The 14,637-nt window shown below is 43.1% G+C and overlaps 1 protein-coding gene across 5 annotated transcripts in view; it reads right to left on the bottom strand.

Annotated features, from left to right (window-relative positions):
- VEPH1 (ventricular zone expressed PH domain containing 1) overlaps positions 1-14,637 on the bottom strand; it is a 151,749-nt gene that overhangs the window by 66,910 nt on the left and 70,202 nt on the right. For all 5 annotated transcript variants that reach the window (XR_006283828.1, XM_007067077.3, XM_037909413.2 and 2 more), the window contains exons 8-9: positions 7,551-7,760; positions 222-616 (exon numbers count right to left, since the gene is read on the bottom strand). Coding sequence is in view for 4 of the 5 variants with exons in the window: in XM_007067077.3 (XP_007067139.2) it covers positions 222-616; positions 7,551-7,760 (605 nt within the window). In the remaining variant the exon portion in view is untranslated. The remainder of the gene's footprint in view (positions 1-221; positions 617-7,550; positions 7,761-14,637) is intronic.

Raw genomic sequence — 14,637 nt, 5'->3', positions numbered from 1 at the left:
GATGCACAATATTGCTGAAGGAAAGGACAAAACCTATGAAAGAGGGTTCAAAATGCTGTAGTTTATAACAACATTGTTGTGTAAAAACATGTTTCATCCAACATAAGAGCTCCTGCTTAGAGAATCTTACCTAAAAGTTTGCATGAGTACTGAAGGGTTTTGTTCTTGTTTTAAACTGTTCCTTTAAGATTCCCTTAATTTGAAAGGTTCAAAGCTCTTACCTTCAATAATACACTGATCTGGGCTAGGAATTTTCTTCCCAATCTCCATGACATATGCTTTCACTTTACTAAGATTTTCCTTTAAGTGCAAGTAGAGCTTATCCTGATATTCCACCGGATTTTTTATTGTTTCTGTACTTCCTTCATGGCAGTTTTCTTCAACAGATTCTGGCAAATTTTCTAATTCTGTACATTTGATACTTGGGTGTGAAACTGAAGAATTTTCCAGCTGCGATTCTTCAGTGTCTGGACTAAGACGCAATTTGTCATTTTCTTGGCTAAGATACATTTCTGTGAAAGAGATGCCAGCTGCTATATCTCCATTGTCCATGTCTTGTCCATTGTCTGAATTCATCCCCTTTGTACGGATTGCATGCAAAGCTAGACTTTTGGACCTGCAATGCAAATAAAGGGAAAGACAAATGGTTTGTGATAGAGGTAAGATGGGCTGCAGCATGCTGAAGGATCAGATAAGATTTCTGGCCAAATTCTGCTCTCATTTACATCTGTGAAGCTGCTTTGGTGCAACTCAGAGCAGAATTTGGGCCTAAATATCCTGTTGGTGGGCAAATACGAATAGCTTTTAATAAACCTGTATTTCAAAAACAGGTACTCAGAACCCAAATCAAACCACAACTGTAGTAAGTGAAAGAAGTCAGACAACACTATCTATATATCAAAACATATGCACATTAGAGAATGCACCAGTGTATCTATCACTCATCACTATAATATCTCAGTATCCAGTCTATCAATCACATTATAAAATTATACCATCCAGCAGTGGTTCAAGCAAATCTGGAATTCTCTCCAAAGTCCTTCAGCTGGGCCACCTTCACCACAAGCCCCAACATTCAGGAACTGGTTCTCCACTCTCTTGTATAGTCATTTGCACCAGAGTAAATGAGGTATAAAATTCTACTACTGATGTGAGTGAAGAATTCTGATTTGGCAGCATTTTACACTCTGAACAGTTGTATATGAGTGCAAAGGTGGAAGGCAATGGAGAATCAAGCCCTCAATGGGCATCCTTCTCCACCACTCCTTCCCCAACATGGGAAACTTTAGTCCTTAAAGGGGAGCTGGGGAACAGCAAATGCGCACACAACTGGTACATGTGTCTCTGGAGAGAATTAGGAGAAAAGTGGGCATAGGTTCCCTGTTAAACTCTCCTGTTGGTAATAGCTTATCTATTTCCCCTTGTTTTTCCACATCCCCCCCCCCCCCCCAGCCCCCTTCCTCAGACGTTCTTGTTAAACCCTGGATTTGTGCTGGAAATGGCCCACCTTGATTATCATACACATTGTAAGGAGAGTCATCACTTTAGATAAGCTATTACCAACAGGAGAGTGGGTTTGTGCGTGTGTTGGGGGGTGGGGGTGGGGAGAAAACCTGGATTTGTGCTGGAAATGGCCCACCTTGATTATCATACACATTGTAAGGAGATGATCACTTTAAATAAGCTACTACCAACAGGAGAGTGTTTGTTGGGGGGGGGGGGCGCAGATAACCTGGATTTGTGCTGGAAATGGCCCACCTTGATTATCATACACATTGTAAGGAGAGTGATCACTTTACATAAGCTATTACCAGCAGGAGAATGGGGTGGGGGGAGAGAAAACCTTTTGTAGTGATAATCACCCATTTTTTCATGGTTTGTGTGTATAAAAACGTCTTCTGTACTTTCCACAGTATGCATCCGATGAAGTGAGCTGTAGCTCACGAAAGCTTATGCTTAAATAAATTGGTTAGTCTCTAAAGTGCCACAAGTACTCCTTTTCTTTTTGCAAATACAGACTAACACGGCTGTTACTCTGAAACATTTCTAGAGCAGTGGTTCTCAGCCTTTCCAGACTACTGTACCCCTTTCAAAGGTAGATTTGTCTTGTGTACCCCAAGTTTCACCTCACTTGCTTAAAAGTCAGACATAAAAATAAAGTGTCACAGCACACTAGTACTGAAATATTGCTTACTTTCTCATTTTTATCATGTAATTATAAAATAAATTGCAACCCACCAGATTGAGAAACACTAATATAGTATATAGTATGGGTATGTCTACACTACGAAATTAGGTCGAATTTATGGAAGTCGGTTTTTTAGAAATCGGTTTTATATATTCGAGTGTGTGTGTCCCCACAGAAAATGCTCTAAGTGCCTTAAGTGAATTAACTCGGCGGAGCGCTTCCACAGTACCGAGGCTAGAGTCGACTTCTGGAGTGTTGCACTGTGGGTAGCTATCCCACAGTTCCCGCAGTGTCCGCTGCCCATTGGAATTCTGGGTTGAGATCCCAATGCCTGATGGGGCTAAAACATTGCCGCGGGTGGTTCTGGGTATATATCCTCAGGCCCCCGTTCCCTCCGTCCCTCCGTGAAAGCAAGGGCAGACAATCGTTTTGCGCCTTTTTTCCTGAGTTACCTGTGCAGACGCCATACCACGGCAAGCATGGAGCCCGCTCAGGTAACCATCACCATATGTCTCCTGGGTGCTGGCAGACGCGGTGCGGCATTGCTACACAGTAGCAGCAACCCATTGCCTTGTGGCAGCAAACAGTGCAATAGGACTGGTAGCCATCATCGTCATGTCCGAGGCGCTCCTGGCTGCGTCGGCCGGGAGCGCCTGGACAGACATGGGCGCAGGGACTAAGTTTGGAGTGACTTGATCAAGTCATTCTCTTTAGTCCTGCAGTCAGTCCTATTGAACCATCTTATGGTGAGCAGGCAGGCAATATGGATTGCTAGCAGTCGTATTGTACCATCTTCTGCCAGGCAGGCAAGAGATGAGGATGGCTAGCAGTCGTATTGTACCATCTTCTGCCGAGCAGCCCTGAGATGTGGATGGCATGCAGTCCTTCTGCACTGTCTGCTGCCAGCCAAAGATGTAAAAGATAGATGGAGTGTATCAAAACAAGAAATAGACCAGATTTGTTTTGTATTCATTTGCTTCCCCCTCTCCCCCGTCTAGGGGACTCATTCCTCTAGGTCACACTGCAGTCACTCACAGGGAAGGTGCAGCGAGGTAAATCTAGCCACGTATCAATCAGAGGCCAGACTAACCACCTTGTTCCAATAAGAACAATAACTTAGGTGCACCGTTTCTTATTGGAACCCTCCGTGAAGTCCTGCCTGAAATACTCCTTGATGTAAAGCCACCCCCTTTGTTGATTTTAGCTCCCTGAAGCCAACCCTGTAAGCCATGTCGTCAGTCGCCCCTCCCTCCGTCAGAGCAATGGCAGACAATCGTTCTGCGCCTTTTTTCTGAGCGGACGCCATACCAAGGCAAGCACGGAGGCCGCTCAGCTCACTTTGGCAATTAGGAACACATTAAACACCACACGCATTATCCAGCAGTATATGCAGCGCCAGAACCTGGCAGAGTGATACCGGGCGAGTAGGCGATGTCAGCGCGGTTGCGTGAGTGATCAGGACATGGACACAGATTTCTCTGAAAGCATGGGCCCTGCCAATGCATGCATCATGATGCTAATGGGGCAGGCTCATGCTGTGGAACGCCGATTCTGGGCTCGGGAAACAAGCACAGACTGGTGGGACCGCATAGTGTTGCAGGTCTGGGACGATTCCTAGTGGCTGCGAAACTTTCGCATGCGTAAGGGCACTTTCATGGAACTTTGTGACTTGTTTTCCCCTGCCCTGAAGCGCATGAATACCAAGATGAGAGCAGCCCTCACAATTGAGAAGCGAGTGGCGATAGCCCTGTGGAAGCTTGCAACGCCAGACAGCTACCAGTCAGTTGGGAATCAATTTGGAGTGGGCAAATCTACTGTGGGGGCTGCTGTGATGCAAGTAGCCCATGCAATCAAAGATCTGCTGATATCAAGGGCAGTGACCCTGGGAAATGTGCAGGTCATAGTGGATGGCTTTGCTGCAATGGTATTCCCTAACTGTGGTGGGGCCATAGACGGAACCCATATCCCTATCTTGCAACCGGAGCACCAAGCCGCCGAGTACATAAACCGTAAGGGGTACTTTTCAATAGTGCTGCAAGCTCTGGTGGATCACAAGGGACGTTTCACCAACATCAACGTGGGATGGCCGGGAAAGGTACATGACGCTCGCATCTTCAGGAACTCTGGTCTGTTTCAAAAGCTGCAGGAAGGGACTTTATTCCCAGACCAGAAAATAACTGTTGGGGATGTTGAAATGCCTATAGTTATCCTTGGGGACCCAGCCTATCCCTTAATGCCATGGCTCATGAAGCCGTACACAGGCAGCCTGGACAGTAGTCAGGAGCTGTTCAACTACAGGCTGAGCAAGTGCAGAATGGTGGTAGAATGTACATTTGGACGTTTAAAGGCGCACTGGCACAGTTTACTGACTCGCTTAGACTTCAGCAAAACCAATATTCCCACTGTTATTACTGCTTGCTGTGTGCTCCACAATATCTGTGAGAGTAAGGGGGAGACGTTTATGGCGGGATGGGAGGTTAAGGCAAATTGCCTGGCTGCTGGTTACACGCAGCCGGACACCAGGGCGGTTAGAAGAGCACAGGAGGGCGCGGTACGCATCAGAGAAGCTTTGAAAACCAGTTTCATGACTGGCAAGGCTACGCTGTGAAAGTTCTCTTTGTTTCTCCTTGATGAAACCCCCCGCCCCTTGGTTCACTCTACTTCCCTGTAAGCTAACCACCCTCCCCTCCTCCCTTCGATCACCGCTTGCAGAGGCAATAAAGTCATTGTTGCTTCGCATTCATGCATTCTTTATTCATTCATCACACAAATAGGGGGATGACTACCAAGGTAGCCCAGGAGGGGTGGTGGAGGAGGGAAGGAAAATGCCACACAGCACTTTAAGCACAGCACTTTAAAAGTTTACAACTTTAAAATTTATTGAATGCCAGCCTTCTTTTTTTTGGGCAATCCTCTGTGGTGGAGTGGCTGGTTGGCCGGTGGCCCCCCCACCGCATTCTTTGGCGTCTGGGTGTGGAGGCTATTGAACTTGGGGAGGAGGGCGGTTGGTTACACAGGGGCTGTAGTGGCAGTCTGTGCTCCAGCTGCCTTTGCTGCAGCTCAACCATACACTGGAGCATACTGGTTTGGTCCTCCAGCAGCCTCAGCATTGAATCCTGCCTCCTCTCATCATGCTGCCGCCACATTTGAGCTTCAGCCCTGTCTTCAGCCCGCCACTTACTCTCTTCAGCCCGCCACTTACTCTCTTCAGCCCGCCACCTCTCCTCCCGGTCATTTTGTGCTTTCCTGCACTCTGACATTATTTGCCTCCATGCATTCGTCTGTGCTCTGTCAGTGTGGGAGGACAGCATGAGCTCAGAGAACATTTCATCACGAGTGCGGTTTTTTTTCTTTCTAATCTTCACTAGCCTCTGGGAAGGAGAAGATCCTGTGATCATTGAAACACATGCAGCTGGTGGAGAAAAAAAAAGGGACAACGGTATTTAAAAAGACACATTTTATAAAACAGTGGCTACAGTCTTTCAGGGTAAACCTTGCTGTTAACATTACATACATAGCACATGTGCTTTCGTTACAAGGTCGCATTTTGCCTCCCCCCACCGCGTGGCTACCCCCTCAACCCTCCCCGCTCCCCGTGGCTAACAGCGGGGAACATTTCTGTTCCACCGCAGGCAAACAGCCCAGCAGGAACGGGCTCCTCTGAGTGTCCCCTGAAGAAAAGCACCCTATTTCAACCAGGTGACCATGAATGATATCTCACTCTCCTGAGGATAACACGGAATGATAAAGAACGGATGTTGTTTGAATGCCAGCAAACATACACTGCAATGCTTTGTTCTACAATGATTCCTGAGAACGTGTTACTGGCCTGGAGTGGTAAAGTGTCCTACCATGAAGGACGCAATAAGGCTGCCGTCCCCAGAAACCTTTTGCAAAGGCTTTGGGAGTACATCCAGGAGAGCCGCGAATGCCAGGGCAAATTAATCCTTTCACATGCTTGCTTTTAAACCATGTATAGTATTTTAAAAGGTACACTCACCGGAGGTCCCTTCTCCGCCTGCTGGGTCCAGGAGGCAGTCTTGGGTGGGTTCGGGGGGTACTGGCGCCAGGTCCAGGGTGAGAAACAGTTCCTGGCTGTCGGGAAAACAGGTTTCTCCACTTGCTTGCTGTGAGCTATCTACAGCCTCATCATCATCATCATCATCTTCTTCGTCCCCAAAACCTGCTTCCGTGTTGCCTCCATCTTCATGGAAGGAGTCAAACAACACGGCTGGGGTAGTGGTGGCTGAACCCCCTAAAATGGCATGCAGCTCATCATAGAAGCAGCATGTTTGGGGCTCTGACCCGGAGCAGCCGTTCGCCCCTCTGGTTTTCTGGTAGGTTTGCCTCAGCTCCTTAAGTTTCATGCGGCACTGCTTCGGATCCCTGTTATGGCTTCTGTCCTTCATGCCCTGGGAGATTTTGACAAAGGTTTTGGCATTTCGAAAACTGGAACGGAGTTCTGATAGCACGGATTCCTCTCCCCATACAGCGATCAGATCCCGTACCTCCCGTTCAGTCCATGCTGGAGCTCTTTTGCGATTCTGGGACTCCATCATGGTCACCTCTGCTGATGAGCTCTGCATGGTCACCTGCAGCTTGCCACACTGGCCAAACAGGAAATGAGATTCAAAAGTTCGCAATTCTTTTCCTGTCTACCTGGCCAGTGCATCTGAGTTGAGAGTGCTGTCCAGAGTGGTCACAATGGAGCACTCTGGGATAGCTCCCGGAGGCCAATACCGTCGAATTGTGTCCACAGTACCCCAAATTCGACCCGGCAATGCCGATTTAAGTGCTAATCCACTTGTCAGGGGTGGAGTACGGAAATCGATTTTAAGAGCCCTTTAAGTCGAAATAAAGGGCTTCATCGTGTGGATGGGTGCAGGTTTACATCCATTTAACGCTGCTAAATTCGACCTAAAGTCCTAGTGTAGACCAGGGCATAGAGCAGTATAAACAAGTCATTGTCTGTATGAAATGTTAGTTTGTACTGAATTTGCTAGTCTTTTCATGTAGCCTTTTGTAAAACTAGACAAATATCTAGATGAGTTGATGTACTCCCTGGAATACCTCTGCATACCCTCAGGGATATGCATGCCCCTGGTGGAGAACCACTGTTCTAGAGTGTTCTGTAAACAAACATGTTCCTCTTCCTTCTCTCTTGTCATGTTAGGCCAGGTTAAATACGTAGTTAGAAAGATCTTATCCAGCTCTGAGACACCCTGACAAGAGATCTGGTTAGAATTAGACTCATGGTGCCCACAGGTATACTATAATTGAACTATTCCCTTAACATTTGGATAAAGCTTTATTGAAAGACTGATATGCATGAAAGCCACTCATGCATTTTACATAATCATACCTGTTAAATCTCATATCCTTCCTTTCTTCTTTAGAAACCTGGCCTAAACTATATCTACGCACAGAGCCAGGAGTATTGTTGTCAACATTTATTTTTTCTTCAAAAGCCTGTATTTTAACTTGAAGCTTTTCATCCTCTTCATTTTCATTCATAACAGATTTTAAATCATCCAACTGTACAGGAGATTCTTCTTCAGCGTCATTTTCTGTCCTTAAGAAGAAAAAATCAGGGGTTTAACACGGTCATGCTTTGCCCAAGATGACACTGACAGTGTCTCTCTTACTTTGAACCACATACTGTATCTGGTAAAATAATTGTGTGTCAGTACTGAACTTCTTAGAACTTGATTAATCATTTTCGGAAACAGCTTTCAGCTCAATATCTATGTCAAAAGGATTAGAAACATTAAATATCTATGACAACACTGGATTAGAAATAGCATACAATATATCTGCAAAGGTAAAAACAACGCTTCCTCTTGATATGGCCTCAACCACATTCCCATCAGCAAACCTCTCAGGGAAACGTTTTTCACTTGAATTTAGGCCAGTCCTACAAAGCTATTAAACAACCATTTACTATAGCATACTTATAAACCAACAGTAGAGCTCACAGTGGAGCCTGTGAATGTTTGTGGTTTTACAAAATTGTACATGTACTTTCTCCTGAATAATTGTATTCTGAGTAAGAAAAGTATATTTCAAAACTCAGCACTTGGGAAGAAACTGACTAAGAGAAAGTTTTAAGTAATCTGACTCATGTTCAGCAAAAGAAACCCCAGAATACTTAAAATGGGCTTATTTAGAACTCTGTGCAGCTCAAGTTTCTATTTAATAGAACAAAATGGTTAGAAATTTACCTCATCATTAAAATTTTCAAGCAGAGTTTGGTAAACTCAAGTGCAATAATAAATTTGGATTTAAAGCACCAGTTAACAGGAAGTTATCACTCTTAAAAATATAGGACCTAATTCTGCCCTCAAACACACCTGTGAACCTCATTGATTTCACAGCACTGATGAAAATGATTGTCTCAATGATGACACTGTCGTATCATTAGTGATGAATTCTGTCTGCAGTTGATTTCAGTGGAGTTACATAGGGGTAGCTAACGGTAGAATAATCTGCACCTGCCAAATTGCCCTGGCATGGAGGGAGCCCGTTGAAAGCAGGTCATGGTATCCAATCCTAAATGGATCCACTTTCTAACCCCCTACCAATGGGTGTCACAGAGGAGCTGCAGCTGTTATTCCAGCTCATAGGCTAGTGTAGCAGCAGTGGACAGGTGATATTGCAGCTCTGCAGCCCTTCCAGCAGCTGTGGGGAAGGATTTCATTCATCCAAACAGAAGATACTTGCCTAAAGTCTGATTTCTTAGACCAAAATTTTCAAACCTCAGTGCTAGGCACTTAGATCCATACTGAAGCCCCTAAAAGAAGGGGCCTGATCTTCAAAGATACTGTTCACCTGCAGCTCTCATTGCCTGTGATAAGAGCCAAGGGCCAAGCCAAGCCAAGAACCTCTGAATATCAGGCCGCTTTTTACAAAAGCCAAAATATGGAATTAGGCGCCTACCTACAGCCACTGTAGTTTGAACATTTTGAGCTTTGTTTTTATGCAGCAGCGAGGAAACTGAATTTATTAGAATCAATCATGTTTACTCCAGCAGTGCCTAATGGCCAGCCAAGAACGGGGGCCGATTGTGCTAGGCTCTGCACAAACCCGGAGTAGTAGATAGTCCTTGCCCTGAAGATCTTACAATTTGAATAGACCAGACAGACATAGGGTGGGGGAAGAGGTAGACCACACGAGCAAAGCGAACTGTGTGATGGCAGCAAGTGGTATGTTAGTTCCATAGTTCTGTGTGTGTGCATGTGTGTGTTCATTCTTAGGTGGGGATAAGCTGGAAAGGGAGGTGAAGAGGACAGGGCAGGGAAGAAGAGGGTAAGAGAGACAGGTGTGCAGTGAAGCAGAGGTAAAAAGACTGTGAGGGAAGGGGTGGATTGGAGCAAACAGCCAATCAGCACAGGATGAAGAAAGTCCAGACAACACTATAGGAAGTTCCCTGAATGCCCGGTAGTCCCTTCCTTGACCGCTCCTGTTCCTACCAGCTGGAGTCTGTGGCTGGCTCATCTCTGCAGTTTTTTCCCCAAAGCCTGATGGGGGGGGGGTCATAGCAGTCCTAGAGAGAGAGTGTAAGGGGGGGAATGAGACAACAAAACTATGGGGGTAGTATGTACAGTAATTCATAGAGGGATGAGTTACCACATTTTACAAGCTCAAAACATACCTATGCCATACTTTAGCCTCTTATGTGTAATATTTAAAGATTTCTTAATATCAGAACCCTATCACAGGGTTAAAGAGTGGAGTGTCAGTATTTTTAACTCTATTCACACATTTAAACATTATATCATAATTTGAATTTTTTTAATGATCTCTTTTTCTTTTTTTAAAAATGAGTGTCCAAGTGGATAAATTATTAAATGCAAAATAGCTAGGTGTCTGGAATGTCACGGTTGAGAGTTAAAATGCAATGTTGCCAAATATAGCAGAATCTAGCTAATTCACATTCAAGACTGGAAGGCCTATTGAGAATTTCCAAATATTGCAAATTATTGCTTATGAAAACAAACATATTTAACAGAAGCAACCAAGGATACTGAATCACAAAATTTAATTTTTCATTTGTTTTGATATAGGCAGTTTAGTTTTTTTTATGTAGGCAATAGGTCCTGATATAGTAATAAATGTTCTGGAGACCATTTTGTAAAAGTAATGAAGTCTTAGTAATAAGGAACCTTACTACAGATTTGGCTATAAAATCTTTGCAGAGATGTAGGACAAGACTTAATCTCACCTATTGTTATCTCTCTATGTATCAATGGTATGCCCATTACCATGTCAACTATGTTCTAATAAAATTATATATAGCAAACCCCTGTTCATTGGGATTTTGTAGTGGGGTATTTGATGGAGCGATCAGGTTTGTGGATTAGAGGAATGTGAATGAACAAGGCTCTACAGAATTCTGAAATAAGACCAGACTCTGAGTAAACTGAGTTTGGTTTGTTTTCACCCCTCCCCACTTGGGATGTAATCCAAAGCCCACTGAACTCAATGGGAGTCTTTCCATTGACTTGAATGGACATTGGATCATGCTCTCAAAGGAAATGTTATCATAGTGTTTCTTTCATGGAAACATTTGGTTCCATTTGTCAGATGTAAAGCAACAGTGACTTTGTTAAAAATATGGTTCATTATATCTCAGAAGTCCACAAATCAACAGCTTGGCTCAAACTCAACTAGCCCGCCAATACCAGGCTCCTGGGACTTTCAGGATAGCTGGTTCCATTCTTAATGGACAAAACAAAATACTCATCTCTTGGGATATCCTTGTGGGGCAGGCCTCATTATCTCTCTTATGTAAGCCCAGACTCACTGCAGTAACAATGTCACCTTTTGACATGAAGCCATTCTTAACACGCAGAAAAGATGTAACCAACATGAAATACTTCACTGAGCCTACATACTGTGCATGGCTGAAAGACAGGCAAGCTGTTCTCTTGGCTCCTCCAGTCAAACAACAATAAAATTAACAATTGTGTAAAATCTTGGCAAAATGATTGAATACATTACTGACACTGCTGGAGTTGGCCCCACTTACCCCAGAGCTGAATTTGGCCCAGACTTTTCAGTAGACAAGAGATGTAGAAATATCCAAGGAAGTATATAGAACATGTTTGCAGGAAGATTTTGGTGGCACCATATTCCTTATTACTGAATTACTTTTCAACTCTCTATGATGAGGTATCAAAATATTACACAGGTAACCAGATGATCATAAGAATAATATTTGTATTTCTATACACTCCCCCACCCCCCCCACCAGCTGCTGAGAATGTGTTGCAGCACAATCCAAATACCTTTCTAAAAACACACGAAGGGTGGATTTTCAAAAGCGTGCCATGCTGGCCTACCTCTGCTCCCGCTGCAGTCATATGGGAGGATCAAGTTTCACTACCAAGGCTCCCCAAGCAAAGACATAATCACCTCCTGAACTAAGAAGCAATGGTAGAATCTCTAAAAGACAGGTCGAATGTAAGCATAGGTAAGTATCAGAGCAATGTTCAAAGATATTGAATAGAGTCAGGGTCTACAGCTTTAAAAGCTTCAAAAATACAGTGTCACCTTACTACCACTTTCCACCTTAGAGGTAGCTAAAGTAAAGACATTCTGTGAGTGGGCAGGCACAATCTGTTAATGATTTCTCAAATCATTATGAACAAGCTGTGTGTGAGCAATGGAGATGCCCTGCTATAAGTGCTGCTGCATGTCTTGCTAAGGGAGAATTATTAGAATCAAACTTTACTGTCACTAGAACATGAACTTTATCCAGTCAAACTTCATGACCCATATTGTTTCCAAAGCAGATAGCAATGTCACCCTACTGTACCATATCATCATATGAATTTCTTAAATACAGCTACAATCCTTTACACCATAACAAACGTTGCTTTAAAGATGGATAAATGGAAGAGAAAATGAAAGGCATATGAATTGTAAATGACACCATATGCCAGACTTTGCTTCTCCTATAAAAAGAAGAAATAATTTCATCCAGCCACTATATAAAAATAAACAACAAAGAGCAGTCTGGCTTGCATGCTTACTTTGTTGTTCCCAGGAATGGTGGTTGGGAAGCTTCATTAGATTCTGTATTTTCTCTTTTTCAAATTGACCATGACAGATTTCTAAGTTGGATCAGCACACATGAACATTCTACATTCACTTTTAAAAGTTATCTCTGGGGGTGAATGACATGTCTCTTTGTGATACTAGGTGGCAATGCTAATAGACCATCACATGATTCTAATGATACTCTCCACCAAATGCATGCAAAATACCCCATGTCAAATGATTCCAAGCCAACAGTTACTTAGAAGAAATCCATTTTTCCTTATGGAAACATATGATTCCAAAAGGAATGGGTTATTGTTCATGCACACAGATAAAAAGTCTATTGTTCTTTCACCGCACAAATACTCTGAATTGTTACTCTTGTTTAAGAAAAACTTTCTGCAATTAAGTAGTTACAGTAGCTCTGGAGCTACTGGGTATATTTCCACATTCAGGGCCTGATTCTGATCTCACTTACACTAGTACAAATCAGTGCTAAATCCAACGAAGGCAGTGGAGTTACACCGTTTAACTTTGTTCCTAACTTTTGGTCTACTTTTCTTCTTGCCCCTCATCTATCTGATGTTGTCCTTGGCTAAGCCTCTGAAATATAAAACCAGGGAATAGCGTAAGTTTTTTAAAGTTCTGCATTCGATTAAGATCTTTGTTTTATTCTATGATCTCTTATAGCTATATTTTTAAAGGTGTGTCAACTCAGCCTCTAATTTGGCACCTATAATTGTGTAAGGCATAGCACAAAGAACTGCAGGTGCATATGGCAACATTTACGGCCTGATCCACAGCCCAGTGAAGTCAAGGGGACTTCAATGGAAAGTGCACCAAGCCCTGGGACAGCTAATTGTGATTCAGTGTGCATTCAGTCAAGGAGCTAGATGTTTACATACTTTCAGAAATAGAAGCTCTTTTATTCTAAAATGAGGCCCTTGCTGAGCCTTTACACAGTGCAGCCTGATGGTTTATTATCCTTTTATTCCTTTATTTATTACTATCCTATTCCTTTATCATTATTTAGTCTCTACATTGTGGACTGAAGGCCAAATTCTGCCCTATATTGAAAAGAATTAAATCCTGAACAACTCCACTGAAGCCCTATGGCAACTTCGTGATTTGCCCTGGGTTTGCATTGGTGTAACATAATATTTGGCCCTGAGTCCACGTGGTCACTTTTGAAATGTTAAAACTTTGTTTTTTCAATTTTCTATATGCTCTGGTGAGGGTCAAACACACATACACAAGCAAATATTAGAAAAGCAATATATGTCTCTCACTCTCCCCAGGGGTTTCTTCCACTCAGCAAAGTGCATTCTTTCCGTTTAGAATTTTGTGGGAAAAGATTGGAAAATATTTCATTGACATTTTAATGAAAAATGTCTTCTGCTTTTCAACCAATTGCACCAGACATGGAGTAGCGTAGGCATATCATAACATTTCAGTGGGTGGAATACCTTTTGAGCCTTCCTGGTATTACTAATTTATTAAGTGAACAAGCATGATCTAGATCAATAATTATTAAACTCTTCTATCAGATGGTTTGTGAAGCCTCCCCTCCTTCTACTGCTTCATTATAATTCCCACAATACAAATGACAACTGACATTATTATTCCCCTTTAGTTACTCTTGGACTACTTTCCAACACATGCATGTTATTTCACATGGACTTACTTTCTATTCCCAGTTATATTCTCCAGTGACTTTAACAAACTCTTTGCAAGAGCGAGCGCCAAGACTTTTAAAGGTGTTTAGGTGTTGCTGAACTCAGCACTGCAATGCCTGAGGATCCTAAAACCCATTTTCAAAAGCGATTTAGGCACTTAGGAGCCGCTATCCCATCAATGTCCATGAGATTTAGGCTCCTAAATGCCTAAATCGCTTTTGAAAATGAGCTTTAGGATCCTCAATCAGTTAGGCATTGGAATACTGAGCACAGCAGCAACCCCTAAATATCTTTACAAATCTGGGCCTCAGATCTATTTTTTGACCAAGCACTTTATCACCAAGTGAGTTGCATAAATTTCTCACAGTTTTCCTTAAAAATGATTCAGTTCCATGGGGCTCCTCTCTTTTTTACTATTTAACTCTCTCCAGAATGCCAATTAATTGTTTCTTGAATGACCCCAACATTTTGGCTTCCACTCATTATCATGCCTCCGAGGCCATTCCACACATTTATGAGCTTGATGACATCTGTGTTGAATTTTATCATAGAAGTAGTTTCCCTTTCTGTCCTCTTGACCTGTCACATTCCACATAATGGTATTTATACAGCTCTCAGTAAAAATAGCAACTAGTGTACCTTTGCTGTAAACTACACTAAATATCATTTGAACTATCCTCAGTGGGACAAATACTGGAACAGTCAAAGTACTTTGTTACAAGGTGCATTAGA

Source organism: Chelonia mydas, chromosome 9, assembly GCF_015237465.2.
Source record: "Chelonia mydas isolate rCheMyd1 chromosome 9, rCheMyd1.pri.v2, whole genome shotgun sequence".
NCBI classification, from domain to species: Eukaryota; Metazoa; Chordata; order Testudines; family Cheloniidae; genus Chelonia; species Chelonia mydas.
The sequence above is the reverse complement of the archived record's forward strand: the minus strand, read 5'-3'. Positions and strand labels throughout refer to the sequence as shown.